The sequence below is a fragment of the Eleginops maclovinus genome, chromosome 3, assembly GCF_036324505.1.
Source record: "Eleginops maclovinus isolate JMC-PN-2008 ecotype Puerto Natales chromosome 3, JC_Emac_rtc_rv5, whole genome shotgun sequence".
NCBI lineage: Eukaryota > Metazoa > Chordata > Actinopteri > Perciformes > Eleginopidae > Eleginops > Eleginops maclovinus.
In genome coordinates, this window is record NC_086351.1 from 2254247 (window position 1) to 2279598 (window position 25352).

At 40.8% G+C, this 25352-nt stretch overlaps 1 protein-coding gene across 2 annotated transcripts; it reads right to left on the reverse strand.

Moving 5' to 3' along the window:
- Positions 1–5365: 5365 nt before the first annotated feature.
- LOC134861477 (soluble guanylate cyclase 88E-like) lies at positions 5366–24607 on the reverse strand. Of its 2 annotated transcripts, none has more exons than XM_063878707.1 (17): positions 24545–24607; positions 23820–23996; positions 22529–22661; positions 21858–22032; positions 16456–16547; positions 15172–15429; positions 14931–15084; positions 13319–13450; positions 13115–13235; positions 12104–12233; positions 11574–11720; positions 10890–11036; positions 10183–10339; positions 8961–9070; positions 8445–8534; positions 7145–7263; positions 5366–5816 (listed from the first exon to the last, which is right to left on the reverse strand). In XM_063878707.1, the coding sequence occupies exons 2-17, from the start codon at positions 23945–23947 to the stop codon at positions 5444–5446; spliced, it is 2466 nt and encodes an 821-aa protein (XP_063734777.1). In that variant the 5' UTR covers positions 23948–23996; positions 24545–24607; the 3' UTR covers positions 5366–5443. The 2 variants fall into 2 exon arrangements, with proteins under 2 accessions (XP_063734777.1, XP_063734775.1); XM_063878705.1 differs by having other exon boundaries at positions 13319–13453.
- Between the last annotated feature and the right edge of the window lie 745 nt (positions 24608–25352).

Below are 25352 nucleotides of genomic sequence, written 5' to 3' on the forward strand. Positions count from 1 at the left end.
AGCCACCAATTGTGCAAGTTCTCCCATTTAAAAAGATGAGAGAGGCCTGTAATTTTCATCATAGGTACACTTCAACTATGAGAGACAGAATGAGAAATCACATTGTCTGATTTTTAATGAATTCATTGGTAAATTCCTCGGTAAAATAAGTATTTGGTCACCTACAAACAAGCAAGATTTCTGGCTCTCACAGACCTGTAACTTCTTCTTTAAGAGGCTCCTCTGTCCTCCACTCGTTACCTGTATTAATGGCACCTTTTTGAACTCGTTATCAGTATAAAAGACACCTGTCCACAACCTCAAACAGTCATACTCCAAACTCCACTATGGCCAAGACCAAAGAGCTGTCAAAGGAGACCACAGACAAAATTGTAGACCTGCACCAGGCTGGGAAAACTGAATCTGCAATAGGTAAGCAGCTTGGTGTGAAGAAATCAACTGTGGGAGCAATTATTAGAAAATGGAAGACATACAAGACCACTGCTAATCTCCCTCGATCTGGGGCTCCACGCAAGATCTCACCCCACAAAAAGTAAAAAAAAAAAAGTATTTACCTCTGAATTGTAGTGGAGAAGAAGTACAAAGTAGTGCAACATTGAAATACTCAAGTCCCTCAAAATTCCACTTAATTACCTCCCACCTCTGGTCATATGACACTTTCACCCTCACTTCCTCAGAGTAGTGGTCATTTATGCCATATCCTTTCTACATTACATAACATTTCTACAGTTACTTATTGTGTCGTTATTAAACAAGGATTAAGTAAATACAAATAGATTCATCTCAAGCGGAGAATTGATGATTTATGCCAGATTTAACTTTTATTTAATTTCCACCTGCAATACCTGAACTGATGTCAGTAGTTATTTCAGGAAACGGGATTCAGAATACTTTACATATCCTGGGAAAAACTGGGTTTTGTGACAGTTGCTCTATTTTAGAATAAAATAAAAGACACAATCTTTATTATAAACATAAGAATGTGTGATAAAGATATAAAAGTGGTTAAAATGAATTGAAATCAAATGAATTGTTTGTGAATATTATTGGTTTTAGACCTGAAGATGTTATATTTAATTAAAGCATACTTTTAAAAATAATTATTTATTTAAATACCATTTCTTTATATATATAAAAATAACAATCTGTCATAAAATGATAATATTATTTAAAATAAAACTGATTTCTCTCGATTTGTTTACCACATGTTATCTCAAATTAACTCAGTTTGAACCTCAACTACACAAATTAAATATAAGCCTCTAAATCTGGCTCTGATGAGTGCACTTTGTCCGATATCAATGGAAAACCCACTCCATAAAGTAATTGACCTCCGAGGACTCAGAGTTTTATTGAACTCAAATGTTAATCAAATCTGAAGGCTGATATCACGCTTATGAATGAAGCTCTGTTTGAGCGGCTCGCCATAAAGGTGTCATTTGAGTGAGTGAAATATAAACACACACGAGGGTTAGTATGAGACACAATCAAGATGTTGAACCTGATATTGTTTACATGCAAGTTTTTGGCCAGAGCCGCAAACATGTCCGCTTGTTGAAGTCATGAATTAAGCAATTCATGTGGAACCAGGAAGTGTGTGTGTGTGTGTGTGTGTGTGTGTGTGTGTGTGTGTGTGTGTGTGTGTGTGTGTGTGTGTGTGTGTGTGTGTGTGTGTGTGTGTGTGTGTGTGTGTGTGTGTGTGTGTGTGTGTGTGTGTGTGTGTGTGTGTGTGTGTGTGTGTGTGTGTGTGTGTGTGTGTGTGTGTGTGTGTGTGTGTGTGTGTGTGTGTGTGTGTGTGTGGCTGAAGTGCAGGCTATTCAAAAGCAGTCCAATAAACGCTCTAATTGTTGTCAGATGTTGGGGGGTCAAAGGTCACGCTGGACTGAGGAGTTCCTAGCAGCCCACCAGTGTCCCTAAAACACACACACACCTGCCTCTGGGTCATGCCTCCCACTCCGGGCCCCTATTTCTAGGAAGAAATTAACTGGAGTAAAAACAAAACCCTTGGTAAACTTTTTCTCGCAACAGCAGAATGAGGTCTGTCTCCGTGGCAACAGACAGGAAGTAGTGCTTAAGTGGTTTCCTGATGGCTTCCTCTTTATCGCATAATGACATCTCACAAGGAAACGTCAGCAGGGAGCACTTCTCGGCTGTGTGTGTGTGTGTGTGTGTGTGTGTGTGTGTGTGTGTGTGTGTGTGTGTGTGTGTGTGTGTGTGTGTGTGTGTGTGTGTGTGTGTGTGTGTGTGTGTGTGTGTGTGTGTGTGTGTGTGTGTGTGTGTGTGTGTGTGTGTGTGTGTGTACGCTCGACCAGGAATGAGCTCTCACCTTTTGCTACCGTACACAATTTTACACACTCGCCTCTTTTGGTTATGAGATAATAAGAGGTACTTCAATTATTTCACTTATCTTTCATTATAGGATCGCCTGGACCTTGCTGCCTCCACACACACACACACACACACACACACACACACACACACACACACACTTATGGTCACTCACATAATGGCAGTGTGTTATCCCCTGATGACTAACACGGGAATAGGTGACCTCATAACCGCTGAGGTCAGCTAATTGCTCCTGAGGATCTGCAGGCTGCATTGAAAGGAGGATTTGGCGAGCTTATAGGTGCTCTCTGTGCTCCTGCTGTCCTTCCTTTTCGTTATAAAATAGATGAGAGCACAGATAGACACGAACAGATGCTGGATACCGGGGGGGGGGGGGGGGTGAAGAGAAATGTAATTTGAATCATCCTGCAGCGAACGGGGATTCACTTTATCCCCGTGGTTGGATCCGATGTACGATCCTTCCTTCCCTCTTTTTGATTAGATGTGAAGGTTTTGTTGAAAGATGATATCCTAATAAACTCAAAGTGGAAATACAGTGGAGAAAATAAGCGTGAGAATCAGAAATACAGTTCATATATTAGACGATAAGTGGGAAGAATGGACGTGGTGCGATACACAAGAAACTACAGAAGACGTGATGTGGTGATTAATGACCTTATGAAATGAATGAGGTGTGTGTTATCTGATGATGGATGGATGGATGTCTGCTCCTCACCTTTAAGGCTCTCCACAACCTCTTTCCTCTGCACCTCTCGGACCTCCTGCACATCGACACACACACCCCCCTCGCACGCTTAGGTCTTCCATCCACCTCACTGCACCACCCTTTAACCACCATGGGCTCCAGAGACTCTGGAACTCCTTCCCACCGGACAACTGGAATACTGACTCGCTTTATTGTCTTGTTTTTGTTTTGTATATCGTGTACGGCGACCTTGAAAGATGCTTTTTATATATTATTATTATTATTATTATTAGTAGTAGTAGTAATGTATTTTAGTTTGAACTTTAGGCCATTATGATATGCAGCACAGTAGTTCTTTGTAATGCAAAATAAAACTAAAGTGTTTTCAGGAAACCAGAGAGTAAATCCCATTGTTCCCAGTCCATGATTTATTAAGTAATTCATGTTTTCATTAACTTGTAATTATCCTGTTATCTTAAAGAATGTTCCAAGAGCTGGAAGAAGTTTTTGTCCAGCAGTGGCTCAGTCAGTAGGGGCTTGGACTGGGAATCGTAGGGTCGCCGGTTCAAGTCCCCGAACAGACTTGAAAATATGGAAGGTGGACTGCTACTTGGAGAGGTCCCAGTTCACCTCCTAGGCCCTGCTGTGGTGTCCTTGAGCAAGGCACCGGACACCTCCAATCCCCCCTCCCCATTGCTCCCCGGCCCCTGCCCACTGCTCCTAGTACTAGGATGGGTTAAATGCAGAGGACCAATTTCACTGTGTGTGCTCTGCTGTGTGCATGCATGTGACAATCCTCATCCTCCGATTCTATCTATCTTTTAAATCCTTTACTGAAGTACAAGTACAAACAATGAGGTCTTAAAATACTTCAAACCCTTAATTCAAAGATCGTTTAAGTAGAAGTACAGTAAGTTGTAGTATTATACAATAATATTTTATCCTGATTTTATTTCTCACTAACTTTAGATGCTTGTGAAATACTGGGTCCAATAGCACAGCATCGTATCGTATAAATTCATCATGTGTTTTCATATTTTAAACCTAATAACTAATACATGCAGTTCAAAATATTCTGAAATGTAGCGGAGTTGCATAGAACGGGGAAATACGTCGTGCACAATTATGTAAAATTAGAACTTACTGCGATTGTTTTACATTTTTATTTGGTAGTTATTTTGGAGCTAACGGATATGGTGTTTGTTTTTGTTATTCCCATTAAATGCTATTTTAACCCTGTGCAGATGTTTGTCATGCAGAAGGTACATATGGTAATATAATATAATATATATATATAATATGTAATATATAATGTGGAGCAGTTAATTCCAAAAAAACTCATATTTTCTAAGAACTTCCCCTTTTTTTTTTACAAAATATTTGTTGATACTACTTTAGGAATAAAGGACACTAGATATACTGGAGGATGGAATTGCAACCAAGCCTCCATCAGGTGCATTTGTGTCATGACTCTGTTACAAAGAAATGACACCGTGACAGTTTGAGTGGCCATACATTTTTATATAAATACACACTATCATACAGGAAACAAATGCAGTCAGTCACAAACAGGAAGTACAACCAAAACCAGTGAAGACAATGTTGTGAATATCTAGCTTTTACTACTTACTACTTACTACTCTGAACGAAATAAAATACAACCTCTGACGACGTCACTGAATTAGATGAGCCATCCTTTACTTTTACTTTTACCCATCTCAGTTAAAATCCGTACTGTTTGTAGTGTCACATAAACCCTTCATCATGAATGGCTGGTAGCAAAATAAAGCTAAACACCTGTAGTATCATTTTAAACCTCTCATTTAACGTGTGAGTGTGCCGTTTCCTCTTCAGTGCACTTCCTTTTCTGTAAAGCAGTCGAAGGCATGTTGTGAAACCTCTTCAGGTGTTTGAAGCAGCAACAGGAACAGCATAACAAAGTCAGCAGCTGTGAACACATGGATGCATCAATAATCTAAACCGGTAACTTATTGTTATTTTATCCGAAACACAGAGCGACCCTTACTTCGGCTTTTGGTGCTGTGGATACCTTTTTGATTGACATTTGTTTACTTCCACCACTGGTTTAAAATGCAAATGGTCAGTCATTGCAAGGGTTACAAATGCTGCTCAGTGCTTGGTTTATGGAGTTTATTGAACTATCATTTTGAATGCAGGACTTTTACACCGAGCAGAGTAAATCTAAACTCTGATATTTCTACTTTTACTCCAGTTAAATATTTCCTCCACATCTGGTTAAAATGCAATGACCGTAAGTCACTGCCAGATGTTGAATCTCTGTCCCCCCCACCCCCTCCCTTTCACCTCCAATGGTATATTTAGCCTCACACCCTCATCACATGTTGGGGTTTGTCTTGTAATCCCACCGCCCCACTCTCCCCCCTCTGCTCACAGGATGGAGCAGGAGGCACTGCGCATGGGCAGGGTGGTGGGCAGCTTGGCGTACTGCTGCCTGAAGCTGTTCCTCTTGCTGTTGATTAGGGGAGCCGGGTTCTCCTCGGGGGGCAAGGACTCGGGCACGGCGTTCACCGGGGGGCCCTCCAGCTTGGGCCCCTTGTTGTTTTTAGTCTTTTTGGCCTTCTCCTTCTCCTTCTCCTTCTCCTGGGGCTCGTCTGAGACGGCAGCGGGCTCGCTGGCGACCTCTGGTGGCGGGGCGGGTTCCAGGGGGAGGTCGCTGGGGCTCGGCTTGGCCTCCACCTGCTCCTCGCTGCCGCCGATGTTGAGGTTGGATCCCATGCGCTTGGTGTTGGAGCTTATGGAGCTGGTGCATTTACACAGTATTAATTTCTCAGTCAAAACAGGCGTAGTCTTGAGTATAAAACACATTTGCTTTATCATTTTGCCGCAGAAATGATCGTCAGAAGGATAAGATAACTCTTTATGTATCGCTGAAGGGAAATTCAGGTGTTTAAGCAGAAAAATGTAAAAGGATAGCACAGGTAAGAGTATAAAAACAACTAAAATACTAAAGAATATAATAAAATATATATATTAGACTTAGTTGAGGCGATTTGCATTAATACAAACATGACAAATTATTCATTTTAGATGTCTTTGTGCAAGGGTGTGTCCAAAGTAGGTCAGATGTTATTTCCACAAAAATGCATGTCTCGTTAATTAAAAAACAATGAGTCATTTGACAGAAAGGTAAACACCAATTGCCGGTGAGATTTTTTCATGAAAAAGCAGTTTTCTTCGAGATTTCCACTTCTTCTGTTCTACATCTTATTAAACTGAACATGTTTGAGGTTGTGGATTTACAAAACTAAACATCTAAAGCCACCATCTTGAACTTCTAGAAACTGAGATGGAAATCCTTTTTATGTCGACTTATTTCAAGGCCCTTTTCCAAAGTAATACTTGAAGCAAGAAGAACTGCACTGGGAGTTAGTGGAGTTTACTTTAAGTGGCAGAAGAACTTTCCATTTAATGCTGTGTTGTTCTTCACTGGGGAGAACGAAGGTGTGGGTGCAGATGTCACAGCCACAAAGTGTTCAATTTAAATACTGTGTGTGCAAAGACTCAAATCTCCATGGACGTGTTTCCAGCCTCAGAGTTTTGGTAAGGCTTGACTTCAGACTATTTTTTATATCGCTGCATTGCCAGTTTAGTGTCATCCCAATTTGTGTTTGTCTTGCCCTTCCCTGGGGAGAACAGAGGTGTGGGTGCAGGCGTCACTGCCACCAAATGTTCAATTTAATAACTTATTTCGATGGAACAGTGAGGACAAACTGTGTGTGCAAAGACTTGAAGCTCCATTGACCTTTTCCCAGCATAAGGCTCGACTTCAGTCACATTTGTCTTGCGATTGTTGCCAGTTTTGTCTCCCTTCATTTTGTGTTTGTGTTGCTTCAGTAACAAAGCGTTTTCGCTGCTATCTCTGTGAAAACTTTGATTTTCTTGGTCAGCATGACACCTCCTAACAAACAAACCCCCGTAATACAGCCTCTCAGTGTGCCGCTGTCTGGTGCTGCGGGGGGGCAATGATCAGTGCTCAGACCGACTCTGTGGGGGGGCTTCCTGAGTCCTCACTGTGCACAAAAGGAAAAGTGTTGCTCTGCTGCAGATTGCCTTTCTTCTGTTACTCACCCATTAGAGCTCATGTCCTCGGAGTCTTTCTGCTCGGCGCTGTAGCGCAGCTCTGCCGGGGTCTTGAACGATAAATCTCTCTTCCCTTTCAGCCAGTAGGTCTTCATGTAGCCTTTACCCTGGAAGATAGTGTGCTGATCAGAAATACTGTGTATAAATCTAACCATGGAGCCCTGTAGGAACAACCTTTAAGACTTGCACTCGACCTTGCACCTGGCCATGTACACTATACACCGTACTGTCCTTTCTTTCACTCTTTTCTGTTGCTATGTCACCTGCATTTCCCAACAGGGATTAATACAGGTCTAAACTGTCTTATTTTAGATAGTACCCCCCCCCCAAGTCCAAATTCTGAAAAAAATCAAGTTATGAGAAATAAGTGAAAATTCTTTTTAAAAATGAAATGAGAAAAGTGAAATTCTAGGAAAATTAATATTTCTGAAAAAAGTCTAAATTTTGAGTAAAACGTCAACATTTTTGTCTCCCAATTTTTTTTTCCTTTTGATTTTCTTTTCAGACTGGAATTTCCGACGTGTTCTTCAAAAGTATCACTCTTCTCCTAAAAGATCAAACTTTTTTTCAAATGTCACATTTATTTTTCTAAATTTCTACTTTTAAAAATGTCCCACTATCTTCTCATTATTCTACCTCCTTCTTCACGTGGCCCTAATCATCTTCTTTTGAATATTCACTCACATTTAGACATTTGGGGAATTTCTGACTATTTTTTCAAAATAATCAATTTTTTCCTAAAAATTCTGACTTTTTTCAAATTTCAGACTTATTTTTTTCTCTAAATTTCGACTTCTAAAAATGTTCCACTATTTTCTCATCGTTCTTCTTCTTCACGTGGTCCTAATCATCTTCTTTTAAACAATTCACACATTTTATCTCCCAATTTTTTCGTTTTGATTTTCTTTTCCAATTTCTGATTTTCGAAATTTCAACTTTTTTGAATTTCTGACTATTTCTTAAAATGATTACTTTTTCCTAAAAATTCAGACTTTTTTTTCTAAATTTCCACCATTTTAAATAGGGGACCTTTATATCCCAGGCCCTGCCAACAGTGTTTCTCACAATATACTTCATAGAAGAAATAAGGAAGTAAAGTAATGCACTAGAAAAAAGTGCTTTGATAAAATGGTGCGAGTTAAGAGCATACAAAGTGTACAGCTATAATAAAATAATGTGAAACTGTTCTGTTAAATAAATACTCTATACTGTAATGATATGCGTAGCTTTTTGTACTATAAGCCATGCACTGTCCTTTTAATAAATAACATAAAGTGTGTGTACTCACCTTCACAAATATTTTGCCCCTCTCCTCGATGATATAGGGCTCGTGTTCCAGGTGGTCTTTAGTCGTCTGACTGATGTGAATCTGCATGCCCTGCTCAGACAGACACACACACAAACACACAACTACTGCTAAAGCTAAGTATTGAAACACAAGCTCCATGGTTAATAAAACCCCTCTCAAACCATCAAAGGGGAGCGAAGACATTAAACTCCCTGGACTCAAATGAGGGTTTTGTTAGTGAGGATATTAAGCCTGCACACACCGCCTCCCCTTTCTTAATTTACTTTCTTTTCATCATTTCCAAACAAAACATGACATTAACTCATATTACTGTAAGTAATGGAAAGCAAATGAAGCCGCCTGCATTAACTAAGAAGCAGCATGGTGTCATTCTGTGCTAATCTTCTTTCATTTGACTGAGGGGAATCATGTTGCAGTCATTTCTACACTACAGCCTCGGGGGTTATTTGGCACATTTGCAGCGTGATGGGTTGTTCATTATGTTAGTATAGTCACCACTCCATTGCTCTCCATCCTGGAGGCTGTGTTCACTGTGTCTCCGAACAGGCAGTAGCGAGGCATCTTCAGACCCACCACACCTGCCACCACCATCCCCGAGTGAATACCTGAGAGAAGGAGAGGAAAACTGTTTAGAGGAGCAAATATCAGCTGGTTGATATCCTTACAGAGCCCATGTTTTTACTGCATTTTGTCTAATGTTCCTCACGATTGTAATTGGTTTACTTTGAAAGTAATTTAGCTTGCAGTCATCTCCTTAACAGTCGTCATTATTACAAATAACAGGTACAACAGAGAGGGTTTGACTAAAGAAATGCTAAAATGTAAATACTTTATCCTAATTGTAACCGTCCCCCAGTGGTGCAATGCAATAAAGTACATTCACACTTTCGAGGTATTGTACTTTACCTTTGATGCTACTTTAAACAAAACAAAAACTCGACTTTTTGCTCCACTACCTGTATTTGACAGCTTTTGTTATTTTAACAAGTCAGATTATTAACTACAAAACATCAATGAACTAATAAATAAGTGCTTTACTTTGAGAGCTTTAAGGTACAGACCATAAGATAATATCTGCCACGGTATTATGCCAATTCCCAGTTGCAAATTAAATGAAAACGGAACTCAATTCCAGGAGTCTGATGGCTACATCTTAAACACATTCAGGGATAAACAAATGATACAAACAAGACTTATATTTGGGAAATCTCTTGTTTTTCTGCAAAGATGTCGGCGGTTAGGGAAAGAAAGGAAGGTTTTAACGTCCAAACCAGAGGATTTATGAACTGGAGAAGAACCAATAGCTTCAACAGAGAGGCTCAAAACTATAACCTAGAAAACGATGTAACTTCTTCCTTATTTAAAATAAAAGCATATTTTTTCTCAAGTACAAGTTTGAGGGACGTGATCCGTGGTTAGTGTTGGCACCAGTGCAGCAGTGTGACGGTAAGGAGACACTGTCTTTGTCTTACTTCGTACATAACCTTGGTCTTCTGTTTGATAGAAAATCTTTGTGTTGTGCTCCAGGATCTCAAGATGTGTCTTTAAAGGAGACACAGTGATACAGAGGATAAAGAGCCCAACCTGTCTGAAGTACAAGGATCAAAACACTCAGTGATCTCGGTCTGACCCCTGAGCCGTGACCTCCGGATGGAAAATAAATCTGTCTCTGATATGGACTCTGATCCTCTAAAGCTGCAGCCGTTGTTCCGCTCACCGACTCTGATCTGGATGTTGTCCCCGGTGGACGGGTCCTTCAGGTGGTCGATGGAGCTAAGCATGTCCAGGGCCATGTCGCAGATGTGGTGCGCGTGAAAGGTGGTCTTGTTGGGCACGCCCGCCACCACCATGTAGGCGTCACGGATCGTCTCCACCTGGACAGAAGGGAGGGAGACGATTACTACAAACGATACCTGAATGCACCTCTTTCATTGGTTCAGAAATCGGACTACTTTATTTATCCAGGAGGGTACATTTAGTTTTGTGTCAAGAATAAATTCAGGTGAAAGATTTAATATGCAATAATAAAATAAATATAATGATGTAAAATGTCCTTTAAATTAACAAATAATATCAATATTTAAACTAAAAATATTCACATTTAATTTTATATATTTTAATTTAATTATTTAAGTAGAAAAATGTAAAAAATAATTTGTAGCTTAATTTTAGGAAACATTCAGGAAATATAATAATAATAATAATAATAATAATAATAATAATAATAATGAATGACACAGTTTAAAGTAAAGTTATATCGAATCAGCTGGACTTTGAGAAATGATGCAGGACATTTCTCAGTATTTTCTGACACTTTTTAGATTAAAAAAATGTCATCTAGAGAAAATGTATCGGATGAATCGATGATGAAAATGATCCTGAGTCTCTGTCCTGCATCTGGCTGAGCTGCTCTTCTCCACTGACCTTATAGACGTTGTGCTTCTCGCTGAGCGTGTCGAACACGATGTAAATCTCGTTGAGCATGTCCACCACCTGCATGGGAGTGATGTGGATGCAGATCTCGTTGAACTTCACCACGTCGCTGAACAGGATGGTCACATCTGGGAAGACCTGGGATACAAAACAAACTTGATGTCATGCTAAACTCTCACTGAGGAAACAGCAGTATATTTTCAAAGTGCCTATGGTGGATTGTTTTTAGTGTGTACATTAGGATATTGTTAAGCAGTACACTCAATTTCTGTCTGCTCTGTACCCCTCATGTGTCTTGAATGCTAATAACATTGACCTTTACCTTCGTGTCTTCCTTCAGACATCTTTAGACCCTGTTGGTAAAAAAACCCCTTCTCACTTCTCCTCCCTCCTCTTGCACAGCTGCTGCGATTTGAAGTTCTTTTTTGGGGTAAAATGTTGCTTGTGTAAAAAATGGCAGTTCCATTTCCTGTGGAGGTCACTGCCAATCTAAAAGCAATGTTGCACGGCTGCCCCCCCCGACCTCCGTGTGCAATTGTGTCGACAGAAAAATACGAACATGAAATGCTGGACTCGTGCTTCCTTTGATTAAATGATGTGTTAGGAGACATCTATGGCCTCGGTTTGGCAGTGATATTGTGCACGCTAGCAATGTTTCCAAGTAGCATTGTGTACCTGGCATGTCTCCAGCGCAGTGATCCCCTTCCTGAGGCGGTCGGCCACAGCTTTAGGGATCATGGCGTACAGCAAAGAATCTCCTCTCTTCTTCTCCTCGTCCAGCTTCTTGATGATTTCCTGCAGCTGAGCGTATTTCTGTTGCTCCTAGAGGATGGGGAAATTGGACAAAAGGGTCTACAGTTACAGTCTTAAAGCTCAGAAATCCCTCTCTGCCTTCTCTAATCCTCTTAATCCACATCTCTCCTGCATGACCGAGGTGCATGTAATGGTTGAAAACGATTCGGGAGCAGAGCGCTCACCTGGGTTCACCTGGCCGGACCGTTCAATGCAGAAAGCTGGCAGGTCTTACATGTTGTGCACCCAGCGTATCATATCACTCAGCTTCAACTGGGAACCATATTTCAGTACAATTTATAAAGCCCTATGAACCAGCACCTCAAACGCCCCCCCCCCTGCTGTGGGATTTCGGACAAAGTGTGCTTTGTGTGCAATGCTCTATCCCTGCAGAATAGGGATTTTCTCCTCACCTGGTCGAGGGCCAGTTGTAGCTCAGCCGATTGTTGCGTCCCGGCCAGAATCAGCTCTCTGCTGGAGTCATGCAGGTTCAGATCATTCACGTACACCCCCATCTTTATCATGTCCTCCACTGTCTCTATACTGCAGACATAGGGAGAACAAATGAGGATGCATTTATATTAGAAAGGAAAGAAAAGCAAGATACTCTGGGGTTATGGTAGCATTTTTGGTTTGCGTTCATGCCTTTTTAACATGTAACGTGTCCAGATTAATCATGAGCGTTATCGCCGACAACCCGAGTTCAAACACATACTTTTGCCCGACTCTATGTCTTTGTTATACAGAATTATAATCTCTTGACTTCAATCACCAGCGGATCTGTGTTTTGTGTTATACTCTAGTGTCCTGATTGTTGCGGTATTGGATCCATGACAAGAGCTTGTGTGGCGTGGCACTGTAATGAACCCTAAATTTTCAGCTTTTGACCAACTCTGGGTCCCTCTTCTCGAGGTCAATGTCTGAAATAAGTTCTGTTGTTAACACAATCTTACGTGGTGTTCGTGTTTGTTGTACAACATAAAATACATCCGTAAATACCCCTCTGGTGTATGTCCGAAGCTTCTGTGTGTCTTAAAACCACGGTTGCTAGCAAGTGTCTAAATAAGTCTACTGAACGTCATTGTGGTGAACGTTAGCTGCCTTTAGCTTAGCGGTGGTGAACTGAAGCCATGCGGCCGTGCTGTAGCTCCTTTATAGCCTAACGTTAGCTTGATTTTTCGCCCGATTGAGTTGACACTTCAAACATCCCAGTGGTGTTAACATGTGCAGATTATCCTGCTGAGCAAAACCTGTAAGTATCATAGTTGTGTGTATGCCACATGCTTTATTTCCTGCAATCCAATTGTTGACCCCTTGCCTTGCTTTGCGAACTTCCTGGTCAGCCTACAAAAATACGTCACCACTGCACCTGCTCTATTCTGGGTCAGACACATTAAACAGTCAGTCTGTAGGCCGGGTCTTACATGGGGGTCCCCAGGAAGATGAGGGAGTCCCACGGCGGGACGTACTTCATCTGGCCCTTCAGGTGGAGAGGTTTCTTCGGGGGCTCCCGCATGTCCTCAAAGATGGTCTCGCTGCACTTCCCTGAGAGGAGTCAGGAGGGACAGGTCAACGGGACTGTGGCACATTTAAAAACTAGCTTGTTAGAAAGGGAAGCAGGCTCTGACCGGTGACAGTCTGGAAGGCCAGCAGTTCGATGTCCTCGCCTCCGGAGTTTGCCGAGCTGTTGTACTGGGTGACGGTGCCGCTGTACTCCTGGTCCGAGCCTTTCATCTCCTCCAATTCCTTGGACCTCCCTTCTTCTGATGGAGGGACAGGAGCAGAAACAGTGAGAGGAGAGAGGACTGAATGAACCAGGTTTGTAGTTAAGCAGCAGAGTTAACAAGGGCCATAAATGTGTGACGACTGCGCGGAGAATACTAATCACACGGCCAGGCTCGAGCAGAATGGTAATGTTCAACAGGAGAATAAATGACTAATTCATCGCCTTGTTATAAATTCTCCGTCTTGCCCGCTCTTGATGGTGATATTCTGGTTTTATGTCCATTATGCTTCATTCTTACACATTAAGAAGTGCTGATAATACAGTGTTCACATAATCTTAAAGTAAAAGGACCTGCTTTCGCAATGATACTTCGCATGATAATAAACTTAAAGTACAAAAGATCATTTCAGAACAGTACAAATTATATAACTGGATAATAATTATTGGCGTAACCCGACTCAGATGATGGATGTATCTAGTTACTAATGTCAGATAAATGTAATGTAGTAAAAAGTATTACATTTGCCCCTGAAATGTAGTGGAGTAGAAGGAAAAATTGCCTAAAATAGAAATACAAGTGAAGTAAATGTACCTCAAAGATGTATTTTCTAGTACTTACAATACTTGATGAAATATATTTGGTAACATTGCACTAACGATGATTGGTGATACCTTTTACTTACTTTATTATTCATCAAATTCCCCTTTTTTCATTCACCAGGCTGCACTTGTGCTACAATTTACACTATATATATATATATAGACACTGCCTGGCCAAAGGTCACACACTCTAATATCCGTTGGACCGCCTTTAGCTTTGATTACGGCACGCATTCGCTGTGGCATCATTTCCACGAGCTTCTGCAACGTCACAACATTTATTTCTGTCTTGCATTTATTTTTGGCCAAGATCTCGTACTGATGACGGGAGATTCGGACCACTGAGCAAAGTCTTCTCCAGCACATCCCAAAGATCCTCAATGGGGTTCAGGTCTGGACTCTGTGGGGGCCAATCCATGTGTGGAAATGATGTCTCATGCTCCCTGAACCACTCTTTCACAATCAGAGCCTGATGGTTCCTGGAATCTTGGAACATGCCCGTGCCATCAGGGAAGAATAAACCCATGTATGGAATAACCTGGTCCTTCAGTATATTCAGGGAGTCAGCTGACCTCATTCTTTGGGCACATTGCTGAACCTAGACCAGACCAACTGCAGCACCCCCAGATCATAGCACTGCCCCCCACAGGCTGGGGACCTTTTTTTTTGGCCAGGCAGTGTAGTTATATATATATATATGCTTTGAAGGTTGAGTAACTTTCAAAACTGTATTTTTTAAATGATTTTCCTCAATCATTTCCCTTTGAATATATAATAAATATTTCATTTAGCTCTGCCCGACCTTTGAAATGATGGAGTGACTTGATGGACGTTTAGTGATCCCATCCATTTGAAATGAACCCTTTTTATATACATAATGCATCGGGAATGATTGAAATGGAGCGACCCGGTACCTCTTTCTTCTTCCCTCTTTGCTTTCTCATTCTCCTCCTTCTCTCGTCCCTCCTCCGGATCCTCCTTGCTCAGTTTGGGCATGTTGACCTTCTGCTTGCTCTCCACCACCGCTACCGACAGCAGCTCAAACACATTGTTCAAATGTGTGTAGATCTAATGAGAGGAAGCAGAAGGATTGATTTGTGTTGCAGTAATTGAAGTCCCACGAGGAATATCTAGTATTAACAAATCCGGACTCACGTTATCCCAGCTGAACTCCAGCATGGGTCTGATCAGAGTGAACTCCTCGTTGACTTTCTTGCCCTGGAGGTCGGAGAAGACCTCTTTGAGGCCGTCCCCGATGCGGTACATGGTCATGTCGCGGCGGAAGATGACGCTGAAGGGGAACATGTCGAAGAAGATGCCTCGCTTCATCGGCAGCTTCTCGTAGCCCGGCGCCGTCTTCTGCTGCGGCATGCGGTGTTTGAAAGCGGCGTTGTCGAAGTTCATCTTATAGACCTGGACGGACGAGCAGTGGGACGTTTATTCAGGGTTTGAATTACAACTTAGTGAGTGAAAATGTACTTGTGGTGGTTTCAAGTAAAAACTACAGTTTGGGATACAAATGTTAAATTTAACTGTTGCATTAAACAGCAAACGTTTATCAAATGTATTACATTGTCTTTAGTTAAAAACTGGTTTCGAGCTGCAACTGGAGGCATTTTCATGGAAAATACTTAACTAATTGGCAAGGAAAACCTCTGGCCTGTCAGGTCTCTCTGGCAAAGAGCTTCAGATAATTTGCAGAACTGATGAATTATAACTTTTACTAACGCTATAACTTACCAAATCTGCAAAAACCTCAGTCTAAATGTTACAAATAACTTAACTGTAGTTATTAAAAGATCATTGACGTCAATTAAGTTATTGGTTACATCGTGTTTTATTAAAAGATACCTCATGTCAAATTAAAATGGTTACCAATGGACCTTATGAGTTACTTATAAATACAAATGTGAGCTTGAATCGATTGGTTGGGACGTGCTCGCTTATCTTTTCATAAATCCAAGTGATTTCTCTCTGCTTTTGGGACAAACAGCAGGGGGGACATTCATTTTATTCTAGACATTATGTAAAACCAAAAAAATTATACAGTTTGAGTTAGTTTTCTTGAAGTCTGGACTACAACTTCAGGCTGACTTATTAAAACTCATCTTTTTGGGGTCGTTTGTCTCAACCCTCTCCTCTATGCACTTGCAACCGTTTCATTTATACATCCAAAATCACAAACAGGCTTGACATTGATGTAAGCTGAAGCCGGACAACACGTGTTTGCATATTTCTCATTTGTTCTCCTGTAAGATATTTCACCATCCAAATAAACACTTATCTCCATCCAATAAACACTTTGCTCTACGAGGGTAAACAACATCTCCGCCTAGCGTCCTGTTGAAGTTGATTGAGATATTCCCCTGCTGATAGAACCGACACCGGGTCGAGGTCAGACGCCCGACTTCACACTTGACCTAAGCCCTGAGTACGTACCACATACGTCATTTTCTCTGTCTCCTCTTTAGACAGGATCTCCACTTCGATGTCTGTGCTGTAGAATTGCCGTCCCACTTGAGACAGCTGCCCTGAAGGAGACAATCAAACACACATGGATGTGTAGAGGTCAATTTGTAGGACATCACTATGGGCTTATGCAAGCTTCATTGCAGAACAAGCTGAAGAGTAATCGAGAGGCCCTGTTATTTATTCTGTACCAGTTCCCTGAATGGACTGACCTTGCCTGCTAGCATCGCAACAGATCATTTACTTTACATTTTAACACAATATACCATACATAACAAAAAGTGTAAATACTGTCTATAGTGTCTTTATTTTACTGTCTACATTTCTACTACCTCTACCAAGTAGATTACTCAAGTGCTGTAACCCCTTAGGGGTACTTGTACTTCTACTCCACTACATTTATTTAATCTCTGTAGTTGCTAGGCAGATTAGGATGAATGATGGTAAATACAATCTCCCTTAAATCAGACTTTAGTTCACCTGCAGTAAATCCAGCAGCTACCCTGCAGTATACAAAGCCATTCAAACTAGCTGCACCTTTACCAGCTCTGAGAACACTTTAATGATCAATCATTATAAAACATATCAGAGATATTATTCTGAAATGGACCAATCAGACAATGACTACTTTTACTGTCGCTACTTTAAGTACATTTAGAGGAGAGTACTTTCTACTTTCACTGGAGGAACATTTAGAATACTGTTACTGTGACAGAGTATTCCTACACTCTGGTACTTCTACTTTACTCAAGTACAAGACCTGAGTACTTCTACTTTACTCAAGTACAAGACCTGAGTACTTCTACTTTACTCAAGTACAAGATCTGAGTACTTCTACTTTACTCAAGTACAAGATCTGAGTACTTCTACTTTACTCAAGTACAAGACCTGAGTACTTCTACTTTACTCAAGTACAAGATCTGAGTACTTCTACTTTACTCAAGTACCAGATCTGAGTACTTCTACTTTACTCAAGTACAAGACCTGAGTACTTCTACTTTACTCAAGTACCAGATCTGAGTACTTCTACTTTACTCAAGTACAAGACCTGAGTACTTCTACTTTACTCAAGTACAAGATCTGAGTACTTCTACTTTACTCAAGTACAAGACCTGAGTACTTCTACTTTACTCAAGTACAAGACCTGAGTACTTCTACTTTACTCAAGAACAAGATCTGAGTACTTCTACTTTACTCAAGTACAAGACCTGAGTACTTCTACTTTACTCAAGTACAAGACCTGAGAACTTCTACTTTACTCAAGAACAAGACCTGAGTACTTCTACTTTACTCAAGTACAAGACCTGAGTACTTCTACTTTACTCAAGTACAAGATCTGAGTACTTCTACTTTACTCAAGTACAAGATCTGAGTACTTCTACTTTACTCAAGTACAAGATCTGAGTACTTCTACTTTACTCAAGTACAAGACCTGAGTACTTCTACTTTACTCAAGTACAAGATCTGAGTACTTCTACTTTACTCAAGTACAAGACCTGAGTACTTCTACTTTACTCAAGTACAAGACCTGAGTACTTCTACTTTACTCAAGAACAAGATCTGAGTACTTCTACTTTACTCAAGTACAAGACCTGAGTACTTCTACTTTACTCAAGTACAAGACCTGAGTACTTCTACTTTACTCAAGTACAAGATCTGAGTACTTCTACTTTACTCAAGTACAAGATCTGAGTACTTCTACTTTACTCAAGTACAAGACCTGAGTACTTCTACTTTACTCAAGTACCAGATCTGAGTACTTCTACTTTACTCAAGTACAAGACCTGAGTACTTCTACTTTACTCAAGTACCAGATCTGAGTACTTCTACTTTACTCAAGTACAAGACCTGAGTACTTCTACTTTACTCAAGTACAAGATCTGAGTACTTCTACTTTACTCAAGTACAAGACCTGAGTACTTCTACTTTACTCAAGTACAAGACCTGAGTACTTCTACTTTACTCAAGAACAAGATCTGAGTACTTCTACTTTACTCAAGTACAAGACCTGAGTACTTCTACTTTACTCAAGTACCAGATCTGAGTACTTCTACTTTACTCAAGTACAAGACCTGAGTACTTCTACTTTACTCAAGTACCAGATCTGAGTACTTCTACTTTACTCAAGTACAAGACCTGAGTACTTCTACTTTACTCAAGTACAAGATCTGAGTACTTCTACTTTACTCAAGTACAAGACCTGAGTACTTCTACTTTACTCAAGTACAAGACCTGAGTACTTCTACTTTACTCAAGAACAAGATCTGAGTACTTCTACTTTACTCAAGTACAAGACCTGAGTACTTCTACTTTACTCAAGTACAAGATCTGAGTACTTCTACTTTACTCAAGTACAAGACCTGAGTACTTCTACTTTACTCAAGTACAAGACCTGAGTACTTCTACTTTACTCAAGTACAAGATCTGAGTACTTCTACTTTACTCAAGTACAAGATCTGAGTACTTCTACTTTTACTCAAGTACAAGATCTGAGTACTTCTACTTTACTCAAGTACAAGATCTGAGTACTTCTACTTTACTCAAGTACAAGATCTGAGTACTTCTACTTTACTCAAGTACAAGATCTGAGTACTTCTACTTTACTCAAGTACAAGACCTGAGTACTTCTACTTTACTCAAGTACAAGATCTGAGTACTTCTACTTTTACTCAAGTACAAGATCTGAGTACTTCTACTTTTACTCAAGTACAAGACCTGAGTACTTCTACTTTTACTCAAGTACAAGACCTGAGTACTTCTACTTTACTCAAGTACAAGATCTGAGTACTTCTACTTTACTCAAGTACAAGACTGAGTACTTCTACTTTACTCAAGTACAAGATCTGAGTACTTCTACTTTACTCAAGTACAAGACCTGAGTACTTCTACTTTACTCAAGTACAAGACCTGAGTACTTCTACTTTACTCAAGTACAAGACCTGAGTACTTCTACTTTACTCAAGTACAAGACCTGAGTACTTCTACTTTACTCAAGTACAATACCTGAGTACTTATACTTTACTCAAGTACAAGACTGAGTACTTCTACTTTTATTATTGAGCAGGTGAAGTTATGGTTACATGGAGTAAAGCTCACACAGGCACAGAGGGCAGCTCCCGGGTCCTTCAGGTGAAAGGCAGAGGAGGTAACGGCATCACTTCTGCCACCGTGCGGTTTTCAGCCATGTTGGGTGAGGTTCAGGTAAGTGTTGAGGAGTTGTATCATGGTATTACGCAGATGTATATTGAACGTGTAACTATCACAAACCAGCAGTACGGTGATAGGATATTGAGATCGTATTTTATCGTAGTTTTACCGGTTAATTGACAAGTGTATGACGGGATACAATGCGTCACCTGCGCGCGCGCGTGTGTCTAAAATAGTGTGTTAGCTGGTTGAGTTTGGTAATGTGAACAAATGTAAACATAAAATGTATTTCAGTTCTCGATGAGGAGTTGTATAAAAGTAGTGACACGGATGTATATTGAGGTAATGCAGATAATCCTCGCGGTCACTGAGGTCTGCTGACAGATGCCTCCTCGTGCTCCCGGGGTCTGAAACAGATTTGCTCCCCCTCCCACTAAACCTGTCTTTTAAATATCGGTTAAAGACCCACTTTTTCTCCCGTGCTTTTGCAGACCATGTACAAGACTTGTAACTCTGTGCTTTGACATTGGGGTTTTATTTAGTTGTGTTTCATATTGTTTTACACGAATTTAAGCTGCGTTTTATATATGTATTGATGACTTCAACTCTGTTGTTTTTAAATGTGCTATATACATAAAGTTGGATTAGATTAGATAATATATTTCTATGCTTCTCTTGCACATCTGGTTAGCATTTCTGCATTTCGTTGTCCTATCTAACTGGGTTCATCCCTCTCAGTTTTAAAGGTCAAACTGTTAGCTATATAAACCCATCAACCGGTGTGTCATTGACTCTCTTGATCCAATACTGTTTAATCACTTTAATTAAAACAAATATGATCATCTCATAAGGCTATTTCAAAGAGTACACTCCAGTGCTCTCAATGTCTTTTCTAACCTTCTCTCTTGTTTCAGTTCAGTTCCCTGCATTATGAAAAGTAATGTGCATAGACTTAACATATTTCCTGCACACCGCAAACTCAATGTTGCTTTAATGTCATCCAGGTTATCTTATGTAGTATCGCAGCTGAAAGTGCAGGTTTGCTTCTCCACAATAACTTTCAATTGAACAGAAGACATAGGTGTACACTCTGCACAGTTTTTCTGGAAGTATAGGTCATTTAAAAATATGCAAACATATTGATGAAGGCATTAAATCATTCATGTTGTCTGTCCTGCGTTAACTCTCATCGGACAAACCAAATAACACTTTGTAGGTTATTGTCACTATTTAAAAAAAATACTTAAGCACATTTAGATTCATGGGACTAGAGCATTTCCCAGCATGCAATGGGTAGATATCACATAAAGATAAGATTTAGGCTGCGACTGATCAGTCAATTTTCTTTACTGCTAACTGAGTCAAATGATAAGAGCTGTTCCAATTCTAAAAATGCCAAGGAAAGGAGCTTCAATGCTTCCTTCATTACCTCCTTTAGCAAAGGATACATCGTACCATCCTTTATGAAAGAGAACCTGCATCTGCCGTTGCAGTACAACTTATTTTTGCAGTTACTTTTTCCAAATGGAGTTTTTTCCCTGAGTTTAAGGACGAATGCTTAGGAAAAGACATAGGACCTTCATCTCTTAAAACCCTGGCCTTAGGTTTTGGCGGTTAGACTTTTTAGTGAAATTACCGTAGAGTACTTAAGTAGCACCCAGGTTAGGAGCTGCTGAATTCTCTAGATGATAGAAAAGGAGCTTCAATGCTTCGTTTAATATCTCCATTAGCTGACGTTACACCGGACTCCACTTAACAGAAGAAAGGACAATTTACATCAACCAGTATTGGTGCAGTCGAATTCTCTCGGCACCGCAGTCGTCTTTTACTAAATCTTAGTGAATTATCTCCCCTTATTATTAACGTCTAGGTCATGGAATAGTGTTTAGGAGTTGTTCATGTTCTCTAGATGATAGGAAAGGAGCTTCAATGCTTCCTTTAACCTCGTTTAGCTTAGCAAAAGGAAAGTTTCATCATGTCGTAGTTACATGTACAGTAAGTGCACCGCACGTGTTTTCCTAAACCCTGATCCTGTTTCCTCCACATCTTCCCTAAAAATGTGGACTTTTGTTTTTATCGAGGACAACAAAGAGTGGTTCGGAAAAGATTTGATTTTGTTCGACTTTTCTTCCACAACTCTTTACGCTTTCTTTGGGTTGGGGATCAAACCCAGTTCCCTGTCACTGGTACACTGTGGTAAACCATAGCTCTGGTCCTCTCCTCACCTTTGACGAACTGGGTGAAGCCCTTGCGGGTGCTGCGGTAGTGCAGCGTGAGGCTCGTCTCGCACTCCTCCTCCACGCAGAAGCTGGGCGGCTGCACTTTGGGGAAGGAGAAGCGAAAGTACTCGTGCAGGTTGTCCAGCTCGTTGATGAAGTCGCGCACATTTCGCCCCAAGACCTGGAGAAGATGGATGACGATGGTATTTAAATGGTAAACAATAACTGCGGCTTGTTTCTTATGAATTATGTTCCTTGTTAAAGTAGTTTTTCATGTTGTCAGAAATACTTGGTAGTGAGAATCTGTTTTAATCTCTGTGTTCTTAGCGATCATTGCTCTTGTTTTTCTGTACCTCCCAAAGATAACCTTTTACCCAAACAAAGGAAACAGTTTGTTTTATTTTACATTAATGAATGAGACCTTAATTTTCCATTAGGAACATTTCAATTGGAAGTAGTGCTTTTTGCTATCCCGTTGTACCCGCTCAACGCAGCCAAACACTTGTAGTCAAGATCCAAGGTTCAAGTGGCTGCTTCCAAATGACTTATCCATGATTCAGAAATATTAAACCCTTCTGTCTTCCATACCATGTGACTAAGGCATCATCAGTCAGTGACGTAGTGTAGAAATGAGGACAATGCTGCCGTTAGCTACAAAGAATCTGTCACTACATCACCTTTAGGATCCGCTCGTATCCGTAGTTTCCGATCCTCTTGACCATGTAGACCCCGAAGGCGTACATCAGCTCGTCGTGGGTCTTTCCCAGAACCTCGCCCGCCGCCTTCGCCAACCTCAGGATCAGGTTGTCACTGCATAGTGGAGGGAAAGCTATTAACACATGCTCCTTTTGAGCTATGCTAAATTAGCTGCTAATGCGAGGATTTCTGGTAGAGCTCTGACCCGAAAGTAAGCAACGTTTCGTCAAACAAAGTAATCGTAGTCAATAAAATACAACATTTACTGATGTATAATTCCTTTATCACGCTGCTAAACTGCATGTTCTGTCTACCATGTCAGAACTGGATTCATCTTCTTCTCATATATACAAACATGCATTTTTCCAGCATTTGTACTACCCAATTTAATTTACACACGACATCTATCGCACGTCTGACCGTCCTGGGAGAGGGATCCCTCCTCTGTTGCTCTCCCCAAGGTGTCTACCATTTTCCCTCGTTAAGTGTGGGGTTGCTTTGGAGGTTTTTCCTTGACCGATGTGAGGGTGCAGGACACAGGGTGTTCTGTACAAACTGTGAAGTCCACTGAGACAGATGTAAAGTGTGTGGTATTGGGCTTGAATAAATACACTTTGATTGATCGATAGCATTTCAAAGGGTATCGTCATAGGGAAGGCAAGTTTTCTATTCATAGCAATTCAAAGTGCATTAAGATTACATTTAAACAAATGGGAAAACAGTCATTAAAAAAACTGAAATATAATTAAAACAAAGTCGAATACAATAAGACCGATACGAGTCGTCCTTGACGTCCAGCTACTGTCTTTCTGCTCCGGAAATGTCCTGTGCTCTTGTGCATTTTGCTCAGGTTTGATTGTGGGACTGGGGAAGGGGAGGGGGGTGGTTGTGTATGTGTGTAGAGTGTGATGTTTGACTGTTAAAAAAAAGACAGAAAGTTTAACTCTCAAAAATGTAAGATTTATTTGATTTAATAAAAGGCAGCAGCTCATATTTCAACACATCTGTTAGCGTTTCAGCTGCACATACTGTACGCTCAGGCCCCTTAATACAGAATATCTACCCAAGGAATAAATGTCGTTATTGTGGCTCAGTTTTAGTATCTATTCAGGTCTTAAAATGCCAAGGCACTGTGAAGATTCTGTGCTATTATATAAGACAGTTTTACATCTTTTTAACAGTCTTTGAATCATTGACCCCAAAATCCACAGTTTTTGCTTAAAACCTCAGTTTTTAGCACCACATATTGATGGGAAAATAGGATTTACGTACTTGTACATCTGATGTCGGACGAACTTGAGGTGGGGTATCTCTGCTCGGTTCTCGATGAGTCTCCACACGTCCTCTCCGTAGGATTCGTTAATGTAATCGTTGACGGCTTCGAGGTACAGGCCGTACATCTTCAGAGGGTTGGAAACCTCCAGATTGATGCCTTTGTTAACTGCTCAGCTGAGGAAAGACGAGGGAATGAAATTACAGCTCCAGAATACTGGTTGGACTCATCTTTGTCAGGGTCAGCAATTTTAAATATCACAGCTAAAAAAAAAGAAGAGTAAAATCCACTTTTCCTCAAGAGGACGGACCTTTGGCACCGTCTTCCTAGGAGATTAAAATAAGACATTTTGCTTGGCGTCTAAAGACTTTCTCTCGATGCCAAGAAATGTCTTTTTATGCTCCTGCATGTATGGAAGTAAAGATGGAAATATGCTTCGATACCTGTGTCACCTCAAAACTTCAGGTAACCTTCTCAGACACCAGCAACATTTAAAAAGAGAGCAAGATAATCAAAAAAGGGGAGTCAATTAGCTGTGACTGTGCTGTGTCTGCTGCAGCTGCTTTCTATAAAATGTCAACTGACGTGGCAAACTACTGAATAAAAAAAGAAAAAGGGACATCCAGAAGCCTGTGATGCTCCCATCCCGTCAGTAGAACTACAGTTTAACACGTAAAAACAGGTAGAAAAAAGCATGCAAAAGGGAAAAGAGAAGCCCCCTTACCTGCAGTCCCTCCGTGCTGTGAAATCCTGATCTCCAAATGTGCCGAGCAGCTCCACAGCATCGCTCCTTGTTGAGAGTTTCCACCTGCAGCTGACATGTGGGCTCTCCCCCGACACTTGCCTGTCAGGTCAATAGGTGACAGGGGGCCAAAATAGCAGCAGCAAGGCATGTTTGTGGCAGGTAACGCTGAACGTGTTTTTTTCACACTCTCACCCGGCAATCATAAAGGGTCTGATTTGTAAGACATTAGCACGGTGATGAAGTGTGTGTCTAGATATGGGAATCCCTTTTTAAAATGCTCTGTGTTATGTAAACCGAGGCGCACAATGTGAGGCTCATTATCTGAAATTATCCCGGAGTCTTTCGCAAAACAACTTGTTAGGGCTTCCAGGTTTCTTGGCTAATTACTCCCTCATTTGCATAATGACAGTCAGGTGCACGTTTAAATGACAGGCATTGTGCGGGGATTGGCATTTGATTGGTGAAGCTGAGAACATAATTTCAAACATTGAGGCCTTTGATCCAGACTGCCGTTATCTGCCGCCGATCAGTAAAGATTAAAATGTGATGAGCATTTGTTTTCACTTATATAATGATGTCATGTAGACTCTAGTTGTGCTTGTAAAAGACTATAGAAGCAGGCATATGTGGTAAAACAACACAGGAAGGGTTAAAATAAAGAACAAGTGTGTCAGCCTCACTGAGCAGCTGCAGACTCAAGGTTAATGCACACCACTCTTCTCACCGTGTCCACTAGGGGGCACTGTTACAACACCCCTGATTCATTACTGGTTTACTGCTAGTGGGG

What these genes read in the sequence shown, in the direction of transcription:
- LOC134861477 (XM_063878705.1), bottom strand. Translation starts at nt 23,947, where the DNA reads ATGTACGGCCTGTACCTCGAAGCCGTCAACGATTACATTAACGAATCC. An exon ending in CAACATCCAGATCAGAGTCG is followed by an intron (nt 9,071 to 10,182) that starts GTGAGCGGAACA and finishes TCCTTCTCTCAG; the next exon opens with GTATTCACTCGGGGATGGTG. An exon ending in GGGGCAAAATATTTGTGAAG is followed by an intron (nt 7,264 to 8,444) that starts GTGAGTACACAC and finishes ACTATCTTCCAG; the next exon opens with GGTAAAGGCTACATGAAGAC.